The 12,040-nt window shown below is 35.8% G+C and overlaps 1 protein-coding gene across 5 annotated transcripts in view; it reads right to left on the bottom strand.

Moving 5' to 3' along the window:
- CNOT6 (CCR4-NOT transcription complex subunit 6) overlaps nucleotides 1-12,040 on the bottom strand; it is a 71,283-nt gene that overhangs the window by 26,546 nt on the left and 32,697 nt on the right. For 3 of the 5 annotated variants that reach the window (XM_013994856.2, XM_013994859.2, XM_003123627.5), the window contains exons 3-4: nucleotides 8,009-8,195; nucleotides 5,966-6,051 (exon numbers count right to left, since the gene is read on the bottom strand). In XM_013994856.2, the coding sequence (XP_013850310.1) occupies nucleotides 5,966-6,051; nucleotides 8,009-8,195 (273 nt within the window). Of the gene's footprint in view, nucleotides 1-5,965; nucleotides 6,052-8,008; nucleotides 8,196-8,330; nucleotides 8,378-12,040 lie in introns of all 5 variants that reach the window. The other 2 variants (XM_013994860.2, XM_021084315.1) reach the window with 1 other exon arrangement.

Consider the following 12,040-nt stretch of genomic DNA (forward strand, 5'->3'; position numbering starts at 1 on the left):
CTGTTTATTTGAAAAGATCAAGAAAACTGACAAACCCCTACCAAGAAAGAAAAAGAGGGAAGACAGAAACAACCAATATCAATAATGAAAGGGAAGGAGTTCCCGTCGTGGCTCAGTGGTTAACGAATCTGACTAGGAATCATGAGGTTGCAGGTTTGATCCCTGGCCTTGCTCAGTGGGTTAAGGATCCAGCGTTGCCATGAGCTGTGGTGTAGGTGGCAGACACAGCTCGGATCCTGAGTTGCTGTGTCTCTGGCATAGGCCAGAGGCTACAGCTCCAATTAGATCCCTAGCCTGGGAATCTCCATATGCCATGGGGTGGCCCTAAAAGGACAAAAGAAAAAAGCAAAACAAAACAAAACAAAACAAAACAAAACAATGAAAGGGGATAAGAATATCACTACAGACCCTACAGAAATCAGAAGGATAAGGGAATATTATAAACAACTCTACATACATAAATTTAACATACATGAAATGGGCCACTTCCCTGAAAAACACAAACCATCACAATTCACCCAGTAGATAATTTAATGCCACTAAACCTAGCAAAAGATAATAATTTTAAAACTATCAGAAATCTCTAGTCCAGACTGTTATACTGAAAAAATCTACCAAACATTTAAGAAAGAATCAACTCCAATTCTATAGACTCTCTTCCAGAAAACAAAATAAGGGGACACATTCAAATTCATTTCATAAAGCTAATATTAACTTGATATCAAAACCAGGCAAGGTTGAGTATAAAACACACAAAAAAACAAAACAAATAGCTCTTATGAATGTGCAGTCAAAAATCCTTAAGAAAATATTAGCATATAAACATCGGCAATAAATAAAGTACACACCATGATCAAATGGGTTTTATTCCAGGAAAGCAGGCCTGATTCAATATTCAAAAATGAATTACCATGGAGTTCCCGTCGTGGAGCAGTGGTTAACGAATCCGACTAGGAACCATGAGGTTGCGGGTTCGGTCCCTGCCCTTGCTCAGTGGGTTAACGATCCGGCGTTGCCGTGAGCTGTGGTGTAGGTTGCAGACGCCGCTCGGATCCCGCGTTGCTGTGGCTCTGGCGTAGGCCAGTGGCTACAGCTCCGATTCAACCCCTAGCCTGGGAACCTCCATATGCCGTGGGAGCGGCCTAAGAAATAGCAACAACAACAACAAAAGAAAAAAGACCAAAAAAAAAAAAAAAAAAAGAATTACCAGGCTAAAGAAGAAAAATTATCATATCAACTGATAGAGAAGAAATTATTTTATAAAATGAAATGCCCATTCATGATTAAAAACTCTCAGCAAAAAAATTCAAGGAAAATTCCTCATACTGATAACGAATATCTATAAAGTACCTACTAACGCTATACTCAAAGACAGAATAATTTCTAAATTGGGCAAAAAGAGGGATGTCTGCTCTTATAACTCTTTTTTATTTTTTTAAGGGCTGCACCCACAGCATATTGAAGTTCCCAGGCTAGGGGTTGCTGAATCAGAGCTGCAGCTGTTGGCCCCCACACCACAGCCACAGGAATGTCAGATCTGAGCCGCACCTGCGACCTACACCACAGCTCACTGCAATACTGGATCCTTAAGCCACTGAGCAAGGCCAGGGTTCAAACCTGCATCCTCATGAATGCTAGTCAGATTCATTTCTGCTGAGCCAGGACAGGAACTCCCTGCTCTCATAACTCTTATTCAACATACTGGTGTAAGTTCTAGTCAGTGCCATAGGGCAAGAAAAAAGAAAAAAGCATACAATATCGGAAAGAAAGAAAGAAAGAAAATTGTCCTTATTTGCAGGTGAGTGATTTTCTACATAGAAAAAAAAAAATTTTCTAATTACCAAAATACCTACCAAAAAAAAAAAAAAAAAAGAAAAAAGAAAAAGCAACTCCCAGACCTAGAATTAGATTCATTCAACAAACTGAAAGGATACATAATAAAAATATAAAAATCCACTATATTTCTATACACTGGAAATAAATACATAGGACTGTAAAACAAAATATATTATCATTTACAATCACTGAAAACAAACATAAATCTAACAAAACATTTACAAAGTAAAGCTGCAAAACATTTACACCAAAAACTGTACAACACTGATGAAAAAAATCAAAGATGATCTAAATACATGGAGAGAGCACATTCACTGACTGTAAGACTACATAGTAAAGCTGTCAGTTCTCCCCAATTTGGTACTCAAGTTTATCAAAATCCCAGCAGTACTTTTTTTAACTATAGACAAAATGTTTGTGGAAAGGTCAAAGAACTAAAACAGCTAAAACTACTTTGAAGAATACCATAGTAGAGGAACTAGTCTATCCAGAATTATTACCCTATTTCAAGTTCCAAAAACTATATGGTATCAGCAGAGAAATGGACATATAGATTAAAGAAGAGAAAGTCCACACAGATATGCCCAACTGATTTGTAGAAAAGGACAGACATTTCAATAAGTGGTGCTGGAGCAAATGGCCATCTACCTGCAAAAAACAAACTTTAAACTAATCTTCACTTTTAACTCAAAATGGATCAGACCAGATGTAAAACATAAAATCTTTAATACAAAACACTGGTAAAAATTTTTGGGATCTAGAGCTATTTCTCAGGCTTGACCTCAAAAGCAAAATTCATAAAAGGAAAAACTGATAAACTGGATTTCATCAAAATTTAAAACTTCTGCTACATGAAAGACCCTGTGTGATACTGTGATTTATAATAATATATATTTGGTCTTAATAATATATATTCGGTCTGATGTATATTTGTGCCACTGTTCCTGGCACATGACTTCTAAAATATTGAAATTTCCTAAGTGATGAGGGATAAAGATACCTTATTATGTTAATAAGGTGACTTCTGGACTTATCTGAAAGATGGGGCTGGTTGCCAAGAGAACCAACTATGTGACTAGAGGGTTAGAACTTTCAGTCCTACCCTCTTGAGAGGAGAGGCTGGAGGTCAAACCAGTCAATCACCAATGGCCAATGATCTAATCAAATGTAATGAGGCCTACACAAACCCAAAGGATGAGGCTCAGAGAGCCTCTGGGCTAGTGACATGTAGAGATTCAGGGAGAGTAGTATGCCTGGAAGAGGGTATGGAAGCCCTACTTTTCCCCACTCCTATGTGTCTCTTCCATCTGGCTATTCCTGAGTTATATCCTTTCACAATAAACCATGAATCTAGTGAGAAAAGGTGTTTCCTGAGTTCTGTGAGCCATTCTAGCAAATTAATCAAACCCAGGGAGGGGGTCATGGGAATCTCCAATCTGTAATTAGTTGGTTAGAAGCACAAGTACAAATAACAACCTAGGCTTGTGACCAGCATCTGAAGTTGAAAGGAAAGGGGGAGGGGCAGTCTTGTAAGACTGGGCCCTTAACCTAAGGAATCAGATGTTATCTCTGAGTAAGTAGTGTCAGAACTGAGTTGAACCCTATACAGGACATCCAGCTAGTGCCCTAGAATTGCTTATTGGTGTCCAGAAAGACCTCCCCACCCCATAAAGTGGAATTAGGTATGAACCCTTTCATTCTATTTAGTGAAAAGACAAGCTATGTACTGGGAAAAAATATCTGCAAATCACTTATCTGATAAAGACCTAGTATTTAATACATTAAGGACTCTCAAAATTCAACAGTAAAAATGTAAATGACCCAATTACATAGAACACAGGCAAAGACCTAACAGATACTTCACAGACGATGCTATACAGATGACAAATAAGCACATGCAAACATGTTCAGTATCTTTAGCCATCAGGAATATTAAAACCACAACAAGATACGACTATACATATATCAGCAGAAAGACCAAAAGAAAAATAGTGACAACACCAGATACTGATAAGGTTGCAGAGAAACTAGGTCCTTTGTTTACTACTGATGAAAATGCAAAACAGTACAGCCGCTCTGGAAAACAGTCTGGCAGTTTCTTAAAAAAACACCAATAATAAAACAAAACAAAGTTAAAAAAACCCTGAATATTAAACTAACATATGTCCCAGCAACTGCACTCCTGGGTATTTATCCTAGAGAAATGAAGATTTACATTTACATAATAACCTGCACACAGAATGTTCACAGGAGCTTCATCTATAATAGCCAAATACTGGAAACCACCCAGATGTTCTTAAGTGGATGAATGGTTAAACAAACCATGGATACATCCATTTCAGGGAATACTACTCATCAATATAAAGGAGCAAACCTGAGTGACTCTCCAAAAAATTATCCTGAGTGAAAAAAAACGCAATCTCAAAATACTCTATATTTTATTCCTTGAAATAACAAAATTATAGAAATGGAAAACGTATCAGTGGCTGTTGGAAGTTAAAGGAGTGAGCTGGGGCAAGAGGAAAAGTGAGTGTGGCTATCTAAGGGCAATATTAGGGATCCTTTGGTGATGGAACTGTTCTGTATCTTGATTGTATCAGTGTTAATATCCTGGTTGTGATGCTGTTGCAATATACTTTTCAAAGATGTTATCACTGAGGGAAATCAGTACAAAGCATGTGACTTATCCTCTGTATTATTTCTTACAGGTTCATATGACTCTCTTAAGTACCTCAAAAATTTTTAAAAAATGAATGTACTACATCTAAGGTCACAGTTCTATCTTTTACTGCAGAACAATTTTGAAGAACGTGGAAATGTAAAAAAAAAAGAAAGTGAAGCATGCTAACCCTATGCAATCAATTTTAAAGAAAATGATATAAACTGAATCCTGAGGTAGAAATACTTTGGCTCTAAATGAACAGATGTAGCAAAGAGACATGGTTTTTTAACTAAATGATACATTTTCTCCTCCAACTAATTAACAGGTACCAGGAAAAATCAATGAAAAAATTTTTCAGAGAGCATAGATAATGTAACTGTTTTAAGAAGTAGCTACCACATCAAAGTGTAAAAGTTGCAAAGCTCAGGAAAATAACAGTATTTGTCTATAAAAGATGAAATCAAGTGAAAATATTGCTGTTGCAGACAGATGTGTAACAATGTCCAACAGAATCTGAAATAAACAAATATCTCTGTGAAACTACTTTCAAGAAAAAAGCATAAAACTATAAATGTCAAATAACAAAGGATCTTTCTGGCTTGGGGTAACAAACTTGACTACTACCCACGAGAACATGGGTTCAATCCCTGGCCTCACTCAGTGGGTTGAAGGATCTGGCGTTGCCGTGAGCTATGGTATAGATAGCAGATAAGGCTCGGATTCCACATTGTTGTGGCTGTTGTGTAGGCTGGCAGCTACAGCTTCAATTTGAGCCCTAGACTGGGAACTTCATATGCTGACAGTGTGGCCCTAAAAAGACAAAAAAAAAAAAAAAAAAACCACAATTATAGAGTAAGCTACATGTATCTATAAGACTGCTAAAGAATCACAATGTGATTTTTAAAAAAGTACAGATAGTGACATATTACTAAAATGTGACTTTTAACCTTGCTGGTTTAGAAAAATATTTCCCAATAATTCTTAATGGGTCAATTCATGCCCCCAAATTCTAATGTATTAGTGCAGTTCTCATAAATCATATTTTTAATTTTTTGAGTTTTTAAAAAATGCTTAAATCCTGGTCTTTATTAGAGGATCCAAATGGATCAAAATTTCCTATTTGTTTTCTGCATTTTGTGAAAATCTCCATTTTTTGATTAAACACTTAAAAAAAGGCTGTTTACAGCATGATGAAATAAAGTATGATGTCAGGAATATATCACCAGAACACAGAGGTAAATCAAAGAAAGGCTAGAAAAGCAGGGCTGGGTTAGCGGCAAAAAATGATAAAAAGACTAATAGACAAATTTAAAGGCATAAAAGATAAAACCACTGGGCCGTATCTAACTGATGAGCTTTAGAGATGGGTGAATCTGTGAATCCCTGGCAAAAGGATTCCCTCTTATGGCTTCTTTAAACTCAAAGATACATACAAACCATAAGAAGAATAAATACGGGAAGTCATACCTTTCAGGCCTAAAGTCTGCAACTGAAACAGTTTTCCCAGCTCAAAAGGTAGAACTCGTAACAGGTTGTTATTTAAATGGAGTTCCCTGTTAATGTAAAAATGCCAGGAAGTCAGAAGATATATTAACCTTTAACTAACAACTATAATGAACAATTTCTAGGAATATAAAATATAAGTTCTTAAGAATGACAAAACTTAGTATTATACTTCAAAGTCTAGTATAGGGCTTCTCAATCATATATGGTAAAAAAAAAAAAACAAGACACAACCAAAAAAAACCCCCAAATTGCCACATACCAATACATTTGTAAAACTGTGGGGGAAAAAAATCAATTACTATAAAAACGAAATAAGGGGGAAAAAAATCAAAATATAAACCTCAATTTCTTAAATAGTATTAGATTCAACAGATACAAAATCACTCTCACATGGTATATATCTAACTGCAGGCTGGCAATGGTTTGAAAATGGCATAGTCAACAGACCATCCTGACAACAACAGCACTGGTCTAGCGCACAAAGAGGTCTACCAACACGTTTAAGAAAGTGGAAATGATAAAACAGCCTAACATGTGAATTATTAAAAGAGAATTTAAATAATCACACAGTACCAAATCAAAATAGCTTATGAGCTGCGTAAGTTGATGATAACTATCTCTCCAAATTTACTATTAAGTTTCACTTTAGAAATAATGGCAGCTATTTTAAACTACTGATTATTTTAATGATTTGTTTCATATAGAAAATATAACTAAGAAAGGAATCTTAAGTAGGAAAAAAAAAAAAAAAAAAGACCCAATATTAAGATACTGGCAGTATCCTACACTAAGTTTTATTTATCCATTTTTACATGTGAATGAGAACTATTTCAATAATCCTTAGTTCTTGGAATTTAAATGAATCCTGGTTACTACTGAATAAACCAGAGGATGGTGAGGCCATAAACTGAACAAGAAAAGCTCATTCTATACTTGGTTCCCATTTATTTCCAAAATATATCACGTGGGAAAAAAGGTCCTTTAAAAGTAAATTTGGTTCAGGGGATTAAAAATAGTTCCAGTATATACTCAATAATTAGGCTTAAAAATGTCAAAAAGCTGGACTGGGAGCAAAAAGAGGTAAAGAAACTCTCACAAGGTCCTTATTCCTTTTTACTATGCAGCAAATGATAGAAGGCAGCAGAAAAGCCAGTGGAATCACAGAAAAAATGTCAGGTAATTTAATGGAGCAAGATTTCCCACCAGAATTAACGTAATAGCTGGAAACTGGCTTTACATTCAACTTGGATAGATCTCCCTCTCATCTACCTTATAAAACAGAGGTAATAAAAAAATAACAATTACCACTTACTAATACAATATGTACCAAGCAGGGTGCTAGTAGTTTTTTAGTCAATATTTCAAAAATGTCTAATCTCAGCCTTGGCTAGGTAGTTATTATAGCAACTTCGCAGATGAATAAGCATCCAGGGAGGTTATAAGAAGCTTGTCCCAAACCACACAACTTGTAAATGACAGTCACGTTACTAATCTGAACCTGTATAGTCTCCACATTCTACTCATCTCCTATAGTCACACTATAGACCCCCATATTCAATCACTAATTCTAGCTTCTTTCAAGCCCATGCTTTATTACCATCATGCATACAAGCCCTAGGATGGCCAAAAAGGTTTCACTAATCACCAATGGCTTCTGGGACCCCATGTTACGGATGGTATGGGGCTATAACATTTAGCAGGTGAAAATCACCTCAACAGTCTGTCACAGATGAGGGCAGGCATACATGGGAGAACACAAGCACCTTCTATTTGTTTGCCCCACTCTTTCCAAAAATTTTGCTTCAAAAATAAAGTATATTACACAAAAGAGCAAAAAATAAATTTTAAAATAAAATAAGTTTTAGGCAATGGAGCCACGTGACTTAGTACTTATTAGCTGACTTTAATTTTCTCAGAAAATTTTACATATAGGATATAGTCATATTTACTTTTATTCAAATACCACTAAATTTATTGGATAATGGTGTTTCTTAATCTGCATACCTGAGTGATACCATGTTTCCGAGTTCTGCTGGTAAACTCCGGATTTTATTAGAGGATAGATCCAGATGCACCAGATTGTGAAGCTTGGCAATGTCTGAAGGAATGCGGGACAGGGAATTGTCACTTAGATACAAAGCTGTCAAGTGAGTCAGTGACCACAAAGATGAGCTTAAGCTTCTTACTTTTCCTGTAAGAGAAGAAAAAAATGAGGAAAAAATTATACAGTGTTCTCTACAATTTGGTCCCTGGACATTTATGTTTTGATGAGTAATAATTTATCATACAAAAAATTGTGAGAAAGCAGTCAACAAGAGGTCTTTACCTATTCTAGAACATTTCACTGTTTTGATTAAGTTATAAACTCTCCACCTGGCAGGCAAAAAACAAAAACAAAAAAGCACAATATTTAGACTGCACTGTTATTTTTAAAAGCAAAATAGTTAAGACTTTATCTTTTAAAGTGGCCTCAGCTATGATAATATGAATAATTTATAGTAATGATAAATCCATTATTTCAACATAAACGATTTGAACTTCTGCAAAAAAAAAAAAAAAAAAAAATCAAATCTAGTACTTCAGAGGCTATTCATATCTACACTCCAAAAAAAACCACGAATTCTGCCTAAACACAAAGGATAAAATGAGGTAGTCTCAGCTTAGCAAATTTTTAAAACCAGAGTACCCAAGTGATTTTCATCAATAATCATGTAATTAAACATATGTGCTGTATAATTAAAAAGAAAAATACCTGCCCAGAGAATTGCAGATAGTAAGTCATAGCTATACATAATCAAACAGCAATAGGCATATGATTCAGGAGTCAACATCAGTGACTGGGAACAGAATAATTTCTTTAAATGTAATATTAAATTTGTACTTTGGTACTTGATAAGATGACAACCATTTCTAAATCCATCTAAGAATTTTTTCTATAATCTCCTTAAAGCTCCAGGATATAGTCTGAGGGAGAATGAAAAAAGCAGATGTAATGAAAATATGCCAGTCTGTGAGAAGTGATTTCCTATTGGCTGAAAAAACAATCTAGAGACTTCTAATCAAAATGGAGTAACAGGAACTAAATTTATTATTCCCTTGAACAAAATCAGACAATATACATGATTCAACAAATTTCAGAGATCAGACATCAATCAATGCAGAAAAGTGATCCCTGAAGGATGGGAAACAGACAAGGTAGCCCAACACAGTCTGAGCATACTTCTTGGACAGGAGCACAGTGAGGGGGTTCCAGAGGAAGCAAAATGATTTGCTCTCAATTTCAGGATACAGAGCAAAGGTCTAGGGAAACTAGAATGATAACTTACAAAGGCAGAGCACCAAAGAGGGGAGAGATTAAGAGAGAGGTCTGGAGATCTGAGGTTCTCCCTCATGTTGTCACTGAGTACTGATTAGCATATGCATGTGAGAAACTGCCTAAGCCAGAAGGAAAAAAACACCCAAAAGAAGTTGAGGCAACAATTCCTAGCTTCACACATCACCCAGGTTGACAGATGACCGAATAAAGTCGAATCACAATATCTGGCAACAAATTAAAAATTGCCAAGTGTAGGAGGGAACAGGAAAACATTATCCATAAGGCAGAGAAAAAAGACAGTCAATGAAAACCACTCTAGAAGAGATAATGATGCTAAAAATAGTACACAGATATTAAAAGTTACTTTAATTGTATTGCATATGGTCAGAAGCTAGAAGACTAAACAGTAACTAGTAATACAAGATAGCTTAGTCAAACTGAGCTTCTAAAGATGAACACCATAGGAGTTCCCATTGTGGCACAGTGGAAATAAATCCAACTAGAAACTATTAGGGTGCAGGTTAGATCCCAGGCCTCTCTCAGTGGATTAAGGATTTGGCATTGCCGTGGGCTGTGCTGTAGGTTGCAGGCATGGCTCAGATCTGGTGTTGCTGTGGCTGTGGCATAGGCCAGCAGCTGTATTTCTGATTAGACCCCTAGGCTGGGAACCTCCATATGCTGTGGGTGTGGCCATAAAAACCAAAAAAAAAAAAAAGTTGAACACCATAGATGAGAGGAAATGGAGAATGACTGCTAATGTCTACAGGGTATCCATTGAAGACAATGAAAATATTCTCAAATTGACTGTGATAACTGGCGCAAAAAACTTCTAATTTTGCACTTTTAAGTGGGTGAATTGTGTGAATCTTATCTCAAGCTGTTACCAAAAAAGAGACAAACACACATGTATACACACACACACATAGGCATAAAAATTTCCATATTAATGCAAAGAAGGAGAAAAGTCCAACCTACCTACCAACCCAGAAAAAAAAAAACTTTCAAAAATGAAGGCAAATTACAAAATAAAAAGAGCTATGGAGATGGATGGTAGTGATGGATGCACAAAACCTGCCCATAAAGAAAATTCTAGAACCAGATGGGTTCATTGATAAATACTGCCAAAAATCTAAGAAAGAACTAATATCAGTTCTACAGAAATTCATCCAGAAAACTGAAGAGAATACTTTGTAAGTCATTCTATTAGGTCGACATCCCAATACAAAACCCAAACAAAACTAATACAAGAAAACTACAAATCGAAGTCCTCACGAATATAAATGCAAATTTAACAAAATTTTAACAAATCCAAAAATACATTAAAATGATAATGATCAAGTAAGTTTTGCGCAAAAAAGCTAACTCTGCTGAACATTAAAAAATATACTTTAAAAATTGTTTCAAGAAAGAAAATCATCAAAATAATGCAGAAAAGGCATTTGACAGAATCAGCATCCACTCCTGATTTAAAAAAAAAAAAAAAAAAACTCATATGAGCTGATTTTTCAGCAGAATTCTGCAGGACAGAGGGGGTAGCAAGATACATTTAAAGTGATGAAAAGGAGTTCCTGTCATGGCTCAACAGAAACAAATCTGACTAGCATCCATGAGGATGCAGGTTCAATCCCCTGGCCTCACTCAGTGGGTTAAGGATCTGGCATTGTCATGAGCTGTAGTATAGGTTGCAGATGCAGCTCAGATCCCACGTTGCTGTGGCTGTGGCCAGTGGCTATAGCTCCAAATAGACCCTTAGCCTGGGAACCTCCATATGCTGTGGGTGTGGCCCTAAAAAAAAAAAAAAAGACAATAAAGTGATGAAAAGGAAAAACCTACAACCAAGAATACTCTATCCAGCAAGGTTCTCATTGAGATTTGATGAAGAAACCAAAAGCTTTAAAGAGAAGCAAAAGCTAAGAGTTCACCACCATCAAATCAACATTACAAAAAAATATTAAAAAGAATTTGTCTAGGAAATGGGGAGTTCCCATTGTGGCTCAGTGGTTAATGAACCCGACCAGTAACCATGAGGTTGCGTGTTCCATCCCTGGCTTTGCTCAGTGGGTTAATGAGCTGTGGTGTAGGTCACAGATGTGGCTCAGATCCCGCATTGCTGTGGCTGTGGCATAGGCCAGTGGCTACAGTTGCAATGCAATCCCCAGCCTGGGAACCTCCCTATGCTGTGGTGTGGCCCTCAAAAGACAAAAAAAAAAAAAAAAAAAAAAAAAGCCACAACCAGAAATAAGAAAATTATGAAACAAAAAAGCTCACTGGTAAAGGCAAACATACAGTAAAGGTAAGAAATCATCCACACACAAACCTAGTAGGGAGGCTAAAAGACAAACTAGTAAAATCATCTACATCCAAAGCAACCAGTTAAGAAATATACTAAACAATAAGACGTAAAATATGATATCAAAAGCAGAACTGTAAGAGGAGCGTACAAATGCAGGATTTTAAAATACACTTGAAATTAAGAGAACAGAAACTTAAACCAATCACATATGTATATATAACAACCTCATGGCAACTTCAAATCAAAAATTTATAATAGGTATACACAAAAAAAGAAAAAAGAAATCAAACACAACACTAAAGACAGTCATGAAATTACAAGAGAAAAAAGGATTAAAAAATTAAAAAAATTTTAAAAGAGGGGAAAAAACAAATCTAAAACAATTTAAAAAATGGAAATAAGAACATACATATTAATAATTCCCTTA

This window comes from Sus scrofa, chromosome 2 (genome assembly GCF_000003025.6).
Source record: "Sus scrofa isolate TJ Tabasco breed Duroc chromosome 2, Sscrofa11.1, whole genome shotgun sequence".
NCBI classification, from domain to species: domain Eukaryota; kingdom Metazoa; phylum Chordata; class Mammalia; order Artiodactyla; family Suidae; genus Sus; species Sus scrofa.